At 38.2% G+C, this 15,115-nt stretch overlaps 1 protein-coding gene across 1 annotated transcript in view; it reads left to right on the forward strand.

Annotated features, from left to right (window-relative positions):
* LOC121368267 (two pore calcium channel protein 1-like) overlaps positions 1-15,115 on the forward strand; it is an 85,297-nt gene that overhangs the window by 18,405 nt on the left and 51,777 nt on the right. The window contains exons 2-3 of the mRNA XM_041492923.1: positions 8,369-8,694; positions 10,297-10,410. Of these exons, the coding sequence (XP_041348857.1) occupies positions 8,369-8,694; positions 10,297-10,410 (440 nt within the window). The remainder of the gene's footprint in view (positions 1-8,368; positions 8,695-10,296; positions 10,411-15,115) is intronic.

The raw sequence follows: 15,115 nt of genomic DNA on the forward strand, positions 1-15,115 counted from the left end.
TAATGTTTTGGGGTGCTGTCTGTGGAAATGGATGTTCTCGACTTCTTGTCATCCAGGTGCTTGTGCCCTTCATGGCAGCTCATGGTCCAGGCCTGATCTTTTAGCATGACAATGCCAGACCCCACATGGCCATCTTGATAAGGGATTACCTGAGGAACGCGGGCATCAATGTCATGGATTGGCCTTCAAGGTCACCTGACCTGAATCCCATCGAGCACATCTGGGATGTGCTGGGAAGACGCCTGTGTACTCTCAGGAACCCTCCACAGACTTAATTTTTGCAGAAACTTGGTGCCTCATTAGTGGAAGAATGGCACCATATCCCTAATGCAGTCTTTACACGCATCAGGCAGTCAATGAGGAGGCGTTGCCTTGTAGTTGTGGGTACACATGGAGGGCATACGCGCTACTGAACCTGTGATTTCATCAGATGACCCCATTTTGACTCTTTGTGGTTTTGATGAATGCTGTGGGCACATCTGACACATTTTTGACTCAACATTTATTCCTATTCTTTCTTTGGATATCATACAATAAAAAAATACCTTATTTAACACGTTCTTATGTCATAGTTGCTAATTAGCCAAGATGAAATGGTTGTGAAGTTTTTAATTTGATTCAGTATACATTGGGGGGGGGGGGGGGAGGCTTCAATCATTTTTTTTTTTTGCACAGTACAATATATTATTTTAAGTTGCAGTCTACCATGATGCTGAATATCTCTATGCCTATGCGATAAATAATTTAAGAAGTGTTATTTCAGGGTTTTATCAGCTATGTTTTTTTGTGTTTTTTTATCCCAGTGCCCCTGTTCCTTTAACTCATTTGAATTCCATCTTATTTCTACCCGATCTGACAACTCCTATCTTTTAGCTTCTTTTGCTGTCCATCTTCACATCCCAGTCCTTGTCTCCAGCCATGACAGGTGCTCATCTCTTGCGGCTATCCATTCCACACACTTGCCATTCCCCATCAGCTTTTAGCAGTGGGCTTAGTCTGACCACTTCGGGGAGTGTTCAGTAGTTACTTCTGGTATTGTTAAGAGGCACTTGTAACCACCTATTATACACCCCTACTACCGGCTGTCATTAGTGCCGTGGGTCAGACTAACTTTATTAGTGGCAGAGGATGAGGATGCCAGGTGGGTGCAGGGAAATACCAAGAGACTGCACCCATGGAGGAAGTTGAGACATGTAGATGATGGTGTGGTCAGCTCAGAAGACAGTCGGAGAAAACTGACAGAAAGCGTCGAAATGGATTGAATTAATGGTAGAAATTTTTATCAGTCCTCTTGCATCGCCACAATGTAATTAAGAATAACAAAAGTACAGTTGTAAGATTTATTATCGAATTACATATCAATCTTGTTCATCACCTTTTTCGGATTCCAACGATGACAACATTTCCATGACTGCTGGCCTTGCACGTTGCCTTTCCTGAAGTGCTGCAATAACAAATGCAGAAGATAAAGATGTCATACTAAACAGATTTGAGCAGTTTAGTCTTAAATATACACCTGAAATTATTTTAAATTAAAGTATATACCACTGAATAAAAAAGTTTTTTTATGTAATCAGTATACGTAAATGTCACTTTGTTCGGACTATTAGTATTACTGTTATCAAAAAATAACGTATAACATTTCCCTCGAGTTAAATGAAAGTACTTATTCATAATTCTAAAACTAAATTGGCCTAACCTATAGCTATTATATGTCTTTCCACATTTAAAAAAAATCTTATTCAGTGTTACACATTAAATATGTTTAGAAAGATATAAGGGCTATTTCCTTTTAAAATTGGGGGGGGGGGGGGGGGGGGGGGGGGGGGGGGGGGGGGTGGCAAGACTGAAGATTTTTCTAAATGTGGGGAGAGATGTCTTTATACAGATTCTGCTGTGTTCACCTTTATTAAAAATACTAAAAATGTGTAGGTAGGTGGTCCAATCATTTTCAGGTCCACTCCACCATGAATTTTAAAAGGATTATCTCTAATAAAATTATGAACTCAAAATATTCAAATATGATTATTTTAAGATTTCTAAGATGCAGTTCCACTTCTGCCTCTTTTATGTTGCTGTTTTTGGCAGCTTCTTCAGCAAATACGAAATCATGGTAAATATTAAATACATATTTTCAACTTTTTAAATGTAGAATTATGTCACACGTTAACCCAATTATAGCTTGAAGAAATTGGAAATTGAACATTATTGAATTAACGGTTTTAATTTAAATTATTAGCAAAGTTAATCATTGTAAACTTAATATATACTAACAAGTTTCTAATAAACAATATATATATTTCCTGTCTATGTACAGTATATTTTATGATATTAATGAGTGTCCATTTCTTACATTTCTTAAGTTTATGTCACAAATGAAATGATTTTATTTGCCTTAGCGAGTTAGAAATAAAAATATTATTTTAAGATAAACTTGATGGTAATTGTGTAATATCCTATTTATTACCCAAATGATTATGTTTTAAATTGAGAAAGCATTGTATAAGAATGCAGACGGTGATCATTTGTGACATCAAGTCAAACGTAACACTCCTAGTAAGACGTAACACTTTGATAATTACCAAGATATTTAAGAATTAATTTCTTGATTTTGTGTTTTTTCCTCCTGCCAACCCAGTTGTACTGACAGGCGAAGGACAGTGAATATGCACTCTATTATTCTCTCAATTACATCCCTTGCTGTTATGCATCCAAAGAATTCAAATAGGCAACCTATATGTAATAGGCCTACATAAATACAGCAGCATTAAATATCATAACAATATGTTGCAAGTGGATGTTATATTAATTGTTCAGCTCTTAACCAATCATTAGTTCATACATATTAAAATCACACATTACCATTTATGCTATTTGTTAGATAATGTCACAGGATTTAGAATAATTTTTTTAAAGATTATATTTTGTGAAAAAATAATTAATTTATTTTTGTTTAATGTCAGGTTCTATGCACACTTATAATTATTGGTCTAGTTCCCATTACATTCATATTTCTCATCTATCATTTCCACAAAATAAACAAAAACTTGCAAGAAATCCAAGATAATACATTACATTATGTCCACACATTTTATCAATAAAATTTCAAGCAGACTGCCTGAAATTTTCAATATATATCACTTATAATGCTAATAGTGTTAATATAAATAAGGCTGAAAAAAGTCTGTCTCTGGCGGTTTAAAAAAAATTAAAAAAATTTAAGCATGGATTGTATAGAAAAGGGGGGTATATTTAGGGGTGGGTTTTTTTTGCATCATCCTCATCTGCGTTGGTTCATCCTTAATGGCCACAGTGCCCCCTCCTTTGTCTTGGTACCCTAAATATTTTCCTAAACAGTAGCACGGGAGGTTCTGTACAACCCACAGGTTACTCCTACAAAAATTGATGTTATACCGCAGGAAATTAAAAAAACGCACAGGTCAAAATCGATGCGTGTTGACTACATCAAATATATTAAATTAAACAAATATATATATAACAGAATCATAGCATTCATAAGCATTTAGCTTTTTGAAAAATAAAATGGAAAAGGAAAACAGTGAGAGAGGAGAGAGAGAAAATGCAGATAACATTTTGTTCAGTATCGCTTCGTGATTCACTACTCAAGTATCGGAGATGGCTACACAATTTTAAACCATTAAACAGTAGTGGCTAATAAATTTTCAATTGACTAGAAATATCACTAACTAAGATTTTGAAAATAAAATGTTTTCTGGAATGATATATAGAGATCTTAATAGGATTTTGTTTTTGAATTTGTTTTTATTGTTTTATTTTGACTGGATTATTTGCTTTTCTAACTTGAGTCTTTTGCTAACGTCAGTGCAATATTCTGCCAACGTTGAGCCGACCCCTTCAAGCAGAAGTAAATTTGGCACAAGTGCTTCAATGCGATGATTTATTTTTTTATGATTTACACCAATCCTTCCTAATTTCACATATAAATCCATACATTTTCTGAAGCAGAAAATATTCATATTCATTAGGATTTTATATCGTGTTCCAAATGACTGGTTAAATTCCTGAAATAAATGCTGGAAATATTTTTTGTTCAAACAAAAATGGCTGGCAGCTGAAGGTGAAGGTCAGAGTTTTTCTCACGCAGTCACAAGGTGGGGTGCAGTTGGCCCAGATCAACCATTTGCCAATGTCATGGCAATGTTAGGCCAGCAATGGCGATAGTGCTGACTATGGTGATGTTGGGCCAACTTAGTTGTGCTACCTGGGTATGTATTCCAGTCAAGTCTGCTATTAGATTGTTGTGAGTAATTTGGTTAAAAGTCGCATGATTCACTTCATAACATTTATAATACGTCAAAATATTTATTTAAACGAATCCAGGTCAAAAACCTTTGGGACTATTCCAGCAATTGTTTTTAAAACTCTCCCCCCACTCAGTGTAACATTTTGTAGTGCTAAGTCCACTCCCTACGTTTTAAAATTTCACACATACACACACCTTACCTGTCACTATGACCAGCATAAATAAAAAAATAAACAATTATTAATTGATTTTGTTTTTGTATTTGTTTTTCATTTCTTTAATTAATATGGTACTTAATAATTAATAGATAGTAAATCACCTATTAAAAACAGAACATAGCAGACTGAATTTTACTTTATTTTAAAAATGAGACATTTGTTTGAAACCCGTATGTAATTCTTGACAAAGATCCCATTCTTCCCCATAATTTTTAACATCCCAACTGGGCTCAAGAAAAGAAAGAAAGAAATGTTTTATTTAACGACGCACTCAACACATTTTATTTACAGTTATATGGCGTCAGATATATGGTTACGGACCACACAGATCTTGAGAGGAAACCCGCTGTCGCCACTACATGGGCTACTCTTTCCGATTAGCAGCAAGGGATCTTTTATTTGCACTTCCCACAGGCAGGATAGCACAAACCATGGCCTTTGTAGAACCAGTTATGGATCACTGGTGGGTGCAAGTGGTTTACACCTACCCATTGAGGGTTTGGAGTCGGTATCTGGATTAAAAATCCCATGCCTCGACAGGGATCCGAACCCAGTACCTACCAGCCTGTAGACCGATAGCCTAACTACGATGCCACTGAGGCTGGTCAACAGGGCTCAAATATGATGGCAAGGTATAATATGAATTGTTAGGAGCTTTACTGATGGCAGTTTTTTGCTATAAGATAACAAATTATTGCTGTTGGTTGATAGGACAAATGTTTGTTTTTAATTTTGTGTTTGTTGCAAAAGTTATTGGTTTCAAATTGCCATAGGTAGGCTCAAAATTGTTGTAGGTGAGCATTTTGCCTATATCAGAAACCTTTCAAAATTGTTGTAGGTAACAAAATTCTTGGGCCCAAACATGAGCTGGATCTGTCAAGTATGGTATCATTCAAAATTGAAATACACTGAATCAAATGTGATAAAACACACCACATCTGTGTGGAGAGTACTACAGGTCTGACAACAGAAGACCTAGAACATGCACTCTATTTTCACATTGCCAGACTGGCAGCAGCACAATATTTGATTCTTCCTTTTTCATTTTTCTTAATATTAATCAGTGTGGAATTCTCACAATTATTATTGATGTTTAAAGAAGACATTTTTATCTAAAAAACGGTTACAGACCCAAATCTTAAAGGAATGCTTAAGCAAGGCATTTGGACTGGTATGCATATTCAACGATATATAATGCACATTATTGCTTAATATCAACAAGTATATTATTATATTTAATTAATAAAATGGTTAAATGTGACGGCTATTAAATATAACGGGCGCAGACATTTTGTTCCATTCCAGTCAATACACCCTCTGGCGAGCTGGTGGTTATGTAATACTTAATGCGCAACATCAGGAATGAGTCTTAGAACTAGAGAAACAAATCTACTTGGTTTTTGCGGATGATAAAATAGTCATGCATTGCAATGTTCTGTAATAATATACATCCCAGTAACCCAGCAATAAGTATATATTATGTTTCAATACGAAATAAACCACTATTGTCAAAGTGGCTACACAACAAGTCGAAATAAATACATCATGTTTTGTCCATGCATTAACCTACACACTGAAATGAGACACACGAAAATACATACTGGTATTGTGTAATATTACCTGTCGCTCCTAAAATAGAAATGGACATGGTTTATTACTGTAAACAGTTCTGTAAAACTATTGATTAAGTAAACTTTCCCATCTAAAACCACAGAACTGACCAATTACGTAGTCCCAAAGAAAAGAACATTATCACTTGGATATCGTGGGTATCTTGGGTTGTCTACTCTCGACTTAATAAATTCCAAACCTATACGTAGCTCCCTTATTTTATATCAAGAACAACTGGTCTAAAATGCGCCAAATTTCCTTCACCTAAAATGTGTGCTCATTCCCTTTGGCATTGTTTTGTGGCTACTATCAAAATTCCAAATTCCATAGCACCACCATACCCTCCGCTGGCAACTGTGCCCATGACAGGCGTGCATTACAACAGCTTGCTCTGAATGTGCACGTTAAATCTATGACCTGATCTGACCTGTGGATTGTCGTTTTTTGCTCCAACATAGCATACCAATAGGTCTAATAGTGTACATTTTTCCTTTGGATTATTTAACAGAGAAAAATACTATAACGCCATTTCGTTCCGTTAATGCAACTTGAAATATATTTAGTTAAATAGTTTATTATATTATGTTGTCAGGTTGACCAAAGAGAAGCGCCTTGTTGAAAATTACTGCTTTTGAGTTTTGTTTACACTGTGCATACATGATTTGGTCAGTCCTGAGTTGACGTCATTTCGCCCCAAGCTATCTGTACCGGACGCCTCGAAAAGAAAAGAAAATGAGCAGGAATAATCACTTTTTTTTATTAACACTAAAATTACGCATGTTTCATTTGTTAAAGTGTCAGTATGTGTTGGTGGTCCGGGTATGCATCTTTCCAACACATAATTAAGGCTCATGTTTTAGTTTACTCTCCCTTTAAAATATTCCAGACTTTGCCACACTCACAGCTTCGGTGTGTTTTGGGCCTTAAGTTTGAGCTCCTTAGCTAAGAACTACAAATGCTAAATTACTTCATCAGCCAAAAATAGGGGATCCTGGCTTCTCGTGTACCCCTCCCCCCACGCTCCCCCCAAAAAGAGCCTATGTAGGATTGATCACCCTCAGTGGACGCAAAGTCTTCCATGATCCAACTTTAGATTGGAAAATAAAAGAACAAGGAATGTACTGCCCTAAATGGAGAAGTGCATATAAAATCCATTGTTTTTAATTGGTAGAATTAGCTGAGAGAGGGGTAGGGAGAGAGAGGGAGGGAAATTAAAAGAGAGAGAAAGTAGGAAAGAGAAGAGGAGGGAAAGTAGGCTAGGAGAGGGGAGAGAGAGAGTAGGAGAGAAGGCAAAGAGAGTAGGAGACCGAAAGAGACCTCTGCCATCAAACAGACTTCTTGCAGAAAGCAGCCATGGATCTTTTATATGTACCATAAACAGGACAGTGCTTATGACAGCCTGAACTCTTAGATGCACCAGACATGGGTCATTGATTGGGATGGGGAGAACACTCTAGCACTGAGCTACATTATGCCTTGAGTATAGTGAGGTTAATGGTTGTGGTTTGAGAGCCTTGTTTCAGTTGTAAATATTTCATGTTTTAGGGCAGATCCTTCTTATCCCTTTTAGTCTTTGGTAGGTCTGTCATTTGAAGGAGATTAATATAATAACTAGGGTCTCCACGAGTTCTCAGGCATGGGCACGGGCCAAGTCTAGCAAGACTCGAGTCGTTCACACGCCTTGAGTACCCATAAAACTCCCATTTATTTTTTAAAATGTATGGCATTTTGCCATAAGCTTGCCGCCTGTTACATTGTAAGGAAAACAAAAGTTGAATATGTGGAATGCAATACAATGGCATGTTCAGCGCTGGAATTAAGATGCATAATGTTATTTTACTTTATTCCTTTCTCTGATTATCTTCTCGTGTAAATGTCGGGTACTCGGGTCCGGGTCGAATTTGACTCTCAAGTACTCAATTTGGACCCATGGAGGCCCTACTAATAACTAACAATTTGGTGACTCAGCTGAAGTGACAGGTTGTGGTTAATTTTTATAAATTTTGTTCATTTATGCTATTTAAGGCCATTCAACAATTACCAATATATAACACAAAATCTTGCCATTTTGGTAATGCCTACTCCATATTTAATGTTAAGAAATGCTAAGATAACTCCTTATCTAAAATTAACTAACAGTTTACAGGTGAATTTCCTTTTCATCTGCTAGGTCTACAAAAACTGACCACTTATCACTTTTTTTCAGGCCACTATTTTGATCCATGAACAATGTTATAACATTTGTTTTCTACAGATGAACCAGAATCGGATATCGCAAATGAAAGTGGAAACATGGCTTATGACATTCCCAGACACCATGAAGTAGTAGACGAATACAGTCGTGAATTGTACCGCAAGCAGCGATGGCAGCTCAATTACAAGGAGGCAGCTATTTTCTTGCAGGAGGCTGAACATAACGACAAGTACAACACACATCCACGGGACCATGAGGCTCTCCCAGCCTATGAGGTGGCTCATAACAGATGGTTTCATCTGCTTGATTTTCTGGCCGCACTGTTGGTACTGGTGTTAGCAGTGTGCGAGAGGCCTGCAGTGTCCTACTTGAGTCTTCCTGTTGGAGTGCGTACTGTTTTATAATTATGAAAGTATTATTTATCAGCTGTGACACAAAGAATAATGATAGTGACTGTCACAGCTAAAGCATTCTGTCGGTTTGCTTCCTGCTATTTAAGGTAGCCTTTTAGTCTACACATATATTGTCTACTGTAATAAACAGAGAATAACTAGATAGTGACGTAGCTTTATCCTGTGACGGTAAGAATGGGAAATTCTGCAAGGTTTGCCAAGCAGTATTTCTTATTCGGCCTGAACAGGATAAAGCCAATATCCTACATCATTAGGCCTACCGTAACTAGTTATTATCTTTATCCTGCAGATCATAAAAATAAAGTGGAAAAGCTAGAGGTCAAATGAGCGATTTTGTAAATTAGCTATGCGTATGACATCGGATGAATTACGTCAGAAGTCATAATCTGCTAGTATATGTTTATGACTTTGTTTTAATCAATCATCTTAATCGGCTGATAGAAACGGTGGTTGCAGGATAAAATGATTTAATAATGACTGTTTCACTTGGACGTTAACGCTTGTTTGACATGCTGTTCACCACCGGGATAGTCAACAGCTGAGTCACTGACCTGTACTTGAGTTGTTTTATGGGTTTTTGACTTGTCCACCAACCAGTTATTACATGTAGGTTTACCTAAAGGGGATTCATTGTACATCAATGGGTAAAGGCCTACATGACATTGTGTATAATTCCTAGTCTGTACATGTAGAGAACCCCAGTGTTTACAGATTCCAAGAAGGAAAATCATTTCTGTCATTGCATACTGTTCATTACTGCAAAATCTATGTTCTTTGTATATAATTCAACATTTTTAAGTTAGAAAGCTCAGAGTGCAAAAGGATTATGCAGCCATATTGAGGAGGGGGAGATTTGATTTGTAATAACCATATAATCATTGCATCATTAACTTGAGAATATCACAATTATAATATACTGCCAGTGGGTTTCAAGAGATTTTTCGAAGAATCCTTGGCTAAAAATAGAAAAATACATTGAAAAAATTGTCATGTTTCTTGTCGAAATCCATGGTATCTTTCAGCATTTCTCTTCTATATACATTTGTCTCCATTTTTAATCCCCTATCGGACCAATGGGAGGTAACTATGGGTTTCATCTTCGTTTGTCAACCATCTGTCCATCCAGCCATCTGTTCCACATTAGTTTTTCCAGATGTTTTTTTTTCCCCCCACAATGCCATAAGATATTGAGCTGACATTTTGTGTATAGCTTTACCATGTACTATTACAGATCAAGTTTTACTTTCATAGCGAATTACCCATTTTTGACAGAGTTATGGTCATGAACTTGGGACAAATGGAAATTTGTTTTCCGGAATTTAGTACAGCAAGTTTAATAAATATGACATATTAAAATGATGACAAGTAGGCCTAGTAGAAGAAGATGGAGTATGTTTTAAAATTAAAATTGCATTTCTTAAGATTTTTAGAACACAAAGAAGTAAATGGTCAAATTGGCAATAACAGATGGTAAGTTAGCTGGCTACAAATTAAGAGATTGCATATTATATCTATGCCTGTAGATGAAATGAATTTTTAAGTGCATAACATTTGTTTCACATTTCTATCATTCAGGTTCATGGTTCACTGGAGCTGCTTGGTCTGTTGATTCTGAGTCTGGATCTGGGAATTCGAGTGAAGTGGCTGGGCTGGAAGACCACCATCACACACAGGCGGACACTGATCAAGGTAATCACCAATTCTGTGCACTGACATCGTAACACAACTTTGTGGCCACAGGGTCACACTATATAAATAGATATAATGAATTAAATGTCAATTAAGGGTCAACACCATACCAAAGGCCAAGGTTGCATTACTTTAAGAAAACATTTTATAAAAACATTTTTTTGAGGTACCTTAGATGGAGGGTGAAAATCATAAAATTAATATTGATTTCATCACTTAACAGTACATTTTATAAACATTCATGGTTTAACTGTATATTTGAAGTACATGTAATTCTGTTAACAGTATTCTTGCTGGCTGAACATTTAAGTACTGCCCAACACACATCTCACTCCACCCCCACCTTTAAAGTGGGGGTGGGGGGCAGGGCACTTGCCTGATGTGCAGTCGGTCTAAGATCAATCCCTGTTCGTGGGCCCATTGGGATATTTCTTGTTCCAGCCACAGCTGGTGTCACAAAGGCCATCCTGTCTGAGATGCTGCATATAAGATCCCTTGCTGCTAATCAGAAAGAGTAGCCTATTGTGTGATGGCAGCAGCTTTCCTATCTCATTACATATGTGTGTCCATATTAAAATGTGTTGTACATCATTAAATAAAACATTTCTTCCTTCCTTCCCTCATATCCCCCTACCAAAACAATTTGCAGAACATATCTGAAAATTGTGTATCTGTTATTGTTCTAAAATTGTTACCCAGCTTTAAGTTTACATTGGTATTTTGTCACTATGGGTGAAAATTGAGTGCACATTTCAAAATGGCATGGCAGAGGGAGGCAGGTAGTGGAGTAAAAAAGAAATGCATCAACACTGAATAGTGGGGTAGCAGAATACAGTAATGAGAGGAGGAGTCACCTGGCTAGGTGGTAATACTAATAGTGTGACATGGCTGGGTGGTAATACTAATAATGTGACATGAATAGTGGGTAGCAGAATACAGTAATGAGAGGTGTAGTCACATGGCTGGGTGGTAATACTGATAGTGTGACATGGCTGGGTGGTAATACTAATAGTGTGACATGAATAGTGGGGTAGCAGAATACAGTAATGAGAGGTGTAGTCACATGGCTGGGTGATAATACTGATAGTGTGACATGGCTGGGTGGTAATACTAATAGTGTGACATGAATAGTGGGGTAGCAGAATACAGTAATGAGAGCCATAGTCACATGGCTGGGTGGTAATACTAATAGTGTGACAGCCTGGGTGGTAATACTAATAGTGTGACAGCCTGGGTGGTAATACTAATAGTGTCACATGAATAGTGGGGTAGCAGAATACAGTAATGAGAGGTGTATTCACATGGCTGGGTGGTAATACTAATAGTGTGACATGGCTGGGTGGTAATACTAATAGTGTGACATGAATAGTGGGGTAGCAGAATACAGTAATGAGAGGTGTAGTCACATGGCTGGGTGGTAATACTAATAGTGTGACAGCCTGGGTGGTAATACTAATAGTGTCACATGAATAGTGGGGTAGCACAATACAGTAATGAGAGGTGTAGTCACATGGCTGGGTGGTAATACTAATAATGTGACATGAATAGTGGGGTAGCAGAATACAGTCATGAGAGGAGTAGTCACCTGGCTGGGTGGTAATACTAATAGTGGGACATGGCTGGGTGGTAATACTAATAGTGTGACATGGCTGGGTGGTAATACTAATAGTGTGACATAAATAGTGGGGTAGCAGAATACAGTAATGAGAGGTGTAGTCACATGGCTGGGTAGTAGTAATAATAATAGTGTGACATGGCTGGGTGGTAATACTAATAGTGTGACATGAATAGTGGGGTAGCAGAATACAGTAATGAGAGGCGTAGTCACACGGCTGGGTGGTAATACTAATAGTGTGACATGGCTGGGTGTTAATACTAATAGTGTGACATGAATAGTGGGGTAGGAGAATACAGTAATGAGAGGTGTAGTCACATGGCTGGGTGGTAATACTAATAGTGTGACAGCCTGGGTGTTAATACTAATAGTGTCACATGAATAGTGGGGTAGCACAATACAGTAATGAGAGGTGTAGTCACATGGCTGGGTGGTAATACTAATAGTGTGACATGGCTGGGTGGTAATACTAATAGTGTGACATGGCTGGGTGGTAATACTAATAATGTGATATGAATAGTGGGGTAGCAGAATACAGTCATGAGAGGAGTAGTCACCTGGCTGGGTGGTAATACTAATAGTGTGACATGGCTGGGTGATAATACTAATAGTGTGACATGGCTGGGTGGTAATACTAATAGTGTGACATGGCTGGGTGGTAATACTAATAATGTGATATGAATAGTGGGGTAGCAGAATACAGTCATGAGAGGAGTAGTCACCTGGCTGGGTGGTAATACTAATAGTGTGACATGGCTGGGTGATAATACTAATAGTGTGACATGGCTGGGTGGTAATACTAATAGTGTGACATGGCTGGGTGGTAATACTAATAGTGTGACATGGCTGGGTGGTAATACTAATAGTGTGACATAAATAGTGGGGTAGCAGAATACAGTAATGAGAGGTGTAGTCACATGGCTGGGTAGTAGTAATAATAATAGTGTGACATGGCTGGGTGGTAATACTAATAGTGTGACATGAATAGTGGGGTAGCAGAATACAGTAATGAGAGGCGTAGTCACACGGCTGGGTGGTAATACTAATAGTGTGACATGGCTGGGTGTTAATACTAATAGTGTGACATGAATAGTGGGGTAGGAGAATACAGTAATGAGAGGTGTAGTCACATGGCTGGGTGGTAATACTAATAGTGTGACAGCCTGGGTGTTAATACTAATAGTGTCACATGAATAGTGGGGTAGCACAATACAGTAATGAGAGGTGTAGTCACATGGCTGGGTGGTAATACTAATAGTGTGACATGGCTGGGTGGTAATACTAATAGTGTGACATGGCTGGGTGGTAATACTAATAATGTGATATGAATAGTAGGGTAGCAGAATACAGTCATGAGAGGAGTAGTCACCTGGCTGGGTGGTAATACTAATAGTGTGACATGGCTGGGTGATAATACTAATAGTGTGACATGGCTGGGTGGTAATACTAATAGTGTGACATGGCTGGGTGGTAATACTAATAATGTGATATGAATAGTGGGGTAGCAGAATACAGTCATGAGAGGAGTAGTCACCTGGCTGGGTGGTAATACTAATAGTGTGACATGGCTGGGTGATAATACTAATAGTGTGACATGGCTGGGTGGTAATACTAATAGTGTGACATGGCTTGGTGGTAATACTAATAGTGTGACATGAATAGTGGGGTAGCAGAATACAGTCATGAGAGGAGTAGTCACCTGGCTGGGTGGTAATACTAATAGTGTGACATGGCTGGGTGATAATACTAATAGTGTGACATGGCTGGGTGGTAATACTAATAGTGTGACATGGCTTGGTGGTAATACTAATAGTGTGACATGAATAGTGGAGTAGCAGAATACAGTAATGAGAGGCGTAGTCACATGGCTGGGTGGTAATACTGATGGTGCGACATGGCTGGGTGGCAGTACTAATAGTGTGACATGGCTTGGTGGTAATACTAATAGTGTGACATGAATAGTGGGGTAGCAGAATACAGTCATGAGAGGAGTAGTCACCTGGCTGGGTGGTAATACTAATAGTGTGACATGGCTGGGTGATAATACTAATAGTGTGACATGGCTGGGTGGTAATACTAATAGTGTGACATGGCTGGGTGGTAATACTAATAGTGTGACATGAATAGTGGGGTAGCAGAATACAGTAATGAGAGGCGTAGTCACATGGCTGGGTGGTAATACTGATGGTGCGACATGGCTGGGTGGCAGTACTAATAGTGTGACATGGCTGGGTAGTAATACTAATAGTGTGACATGGCTTGGTGGTAATACTAATAGTGTGACATGAATAGTGGAGTAGCAGAATACAGTCATGAGAGGAGTAGTCACATGGCTGGGTGGTAATACTAATAGTGTGACATGGCTAGGTGGTAATACTAATAGTGTGACATGGCTAGGTGGTAATACTAATAGTGTGACATGGCTAGGTGGTAATACTAATAGTGTGACATGAATAGTGGAGTAGCAGAATACAGTCATGAGAGGAGTAGTCACATGGGGTAGCAAGAATACTGGCAGTGATACATGTATTAAGGCACTTACCCAAGTTATCAGGCAGCTTAAACTATTTTTGGCTATTAGTATTATATCTGTTAAACCATTAATTTAGTTAGTTGTTACTTATTACTCCTTGTTAATTGATAATAGTCTTATTCAACTTACCGTACTAGCACAACAACAATGCTATACGACCCTGAGTTATAACCTCTACTGCAGAATTATCTCCCCTTGCCGGATGTATAACCTACACCTGCGCATGGGTAGACCGTATATCCTCGTTTTCTGATTCTGCAGTCCTCCATTGCAGTCGTGTTCGAGTTCTGTAGTAAAAAATTTGTCAAATTGTTTATTAATTTGTAATTTTGTTTTACTCTTGTCATACGAGGTCTTTTGGGTAATTTACACAGGGGGTTAATGTCTGACACGGCTTCCTCGGGCTCCAGCCGGTTGGTTGTGTGTGCCGAGGGGGGTTGTCTTAAACGACTGCCCCAGTTTGATCAGCATTTGTAATGTCGTTCTTGTTGTTTTGAACGCCAGTGTCATATCTGTGTAAATTGGTCCCCCTCCACATGGGGGAAGGCTAAGAAGCT

The sequence above is a fragment of the Gigantopelta aegis genome, chromosome 3 (genome assembly GCF_016097555.1).
Source record: "Gigantopelta aegis isolate Gae_Host chromosome 3, Gae_host_genome, whole genome shotgun sequence".
Classification (NCBI taxonomy): domain Eukaryota; kingdom Metazoa; phylum Mollusca; class Gastropoda; order Neomphalida; family Peltospiridae; genus Gigantopelta; species Gigantopelta aegis.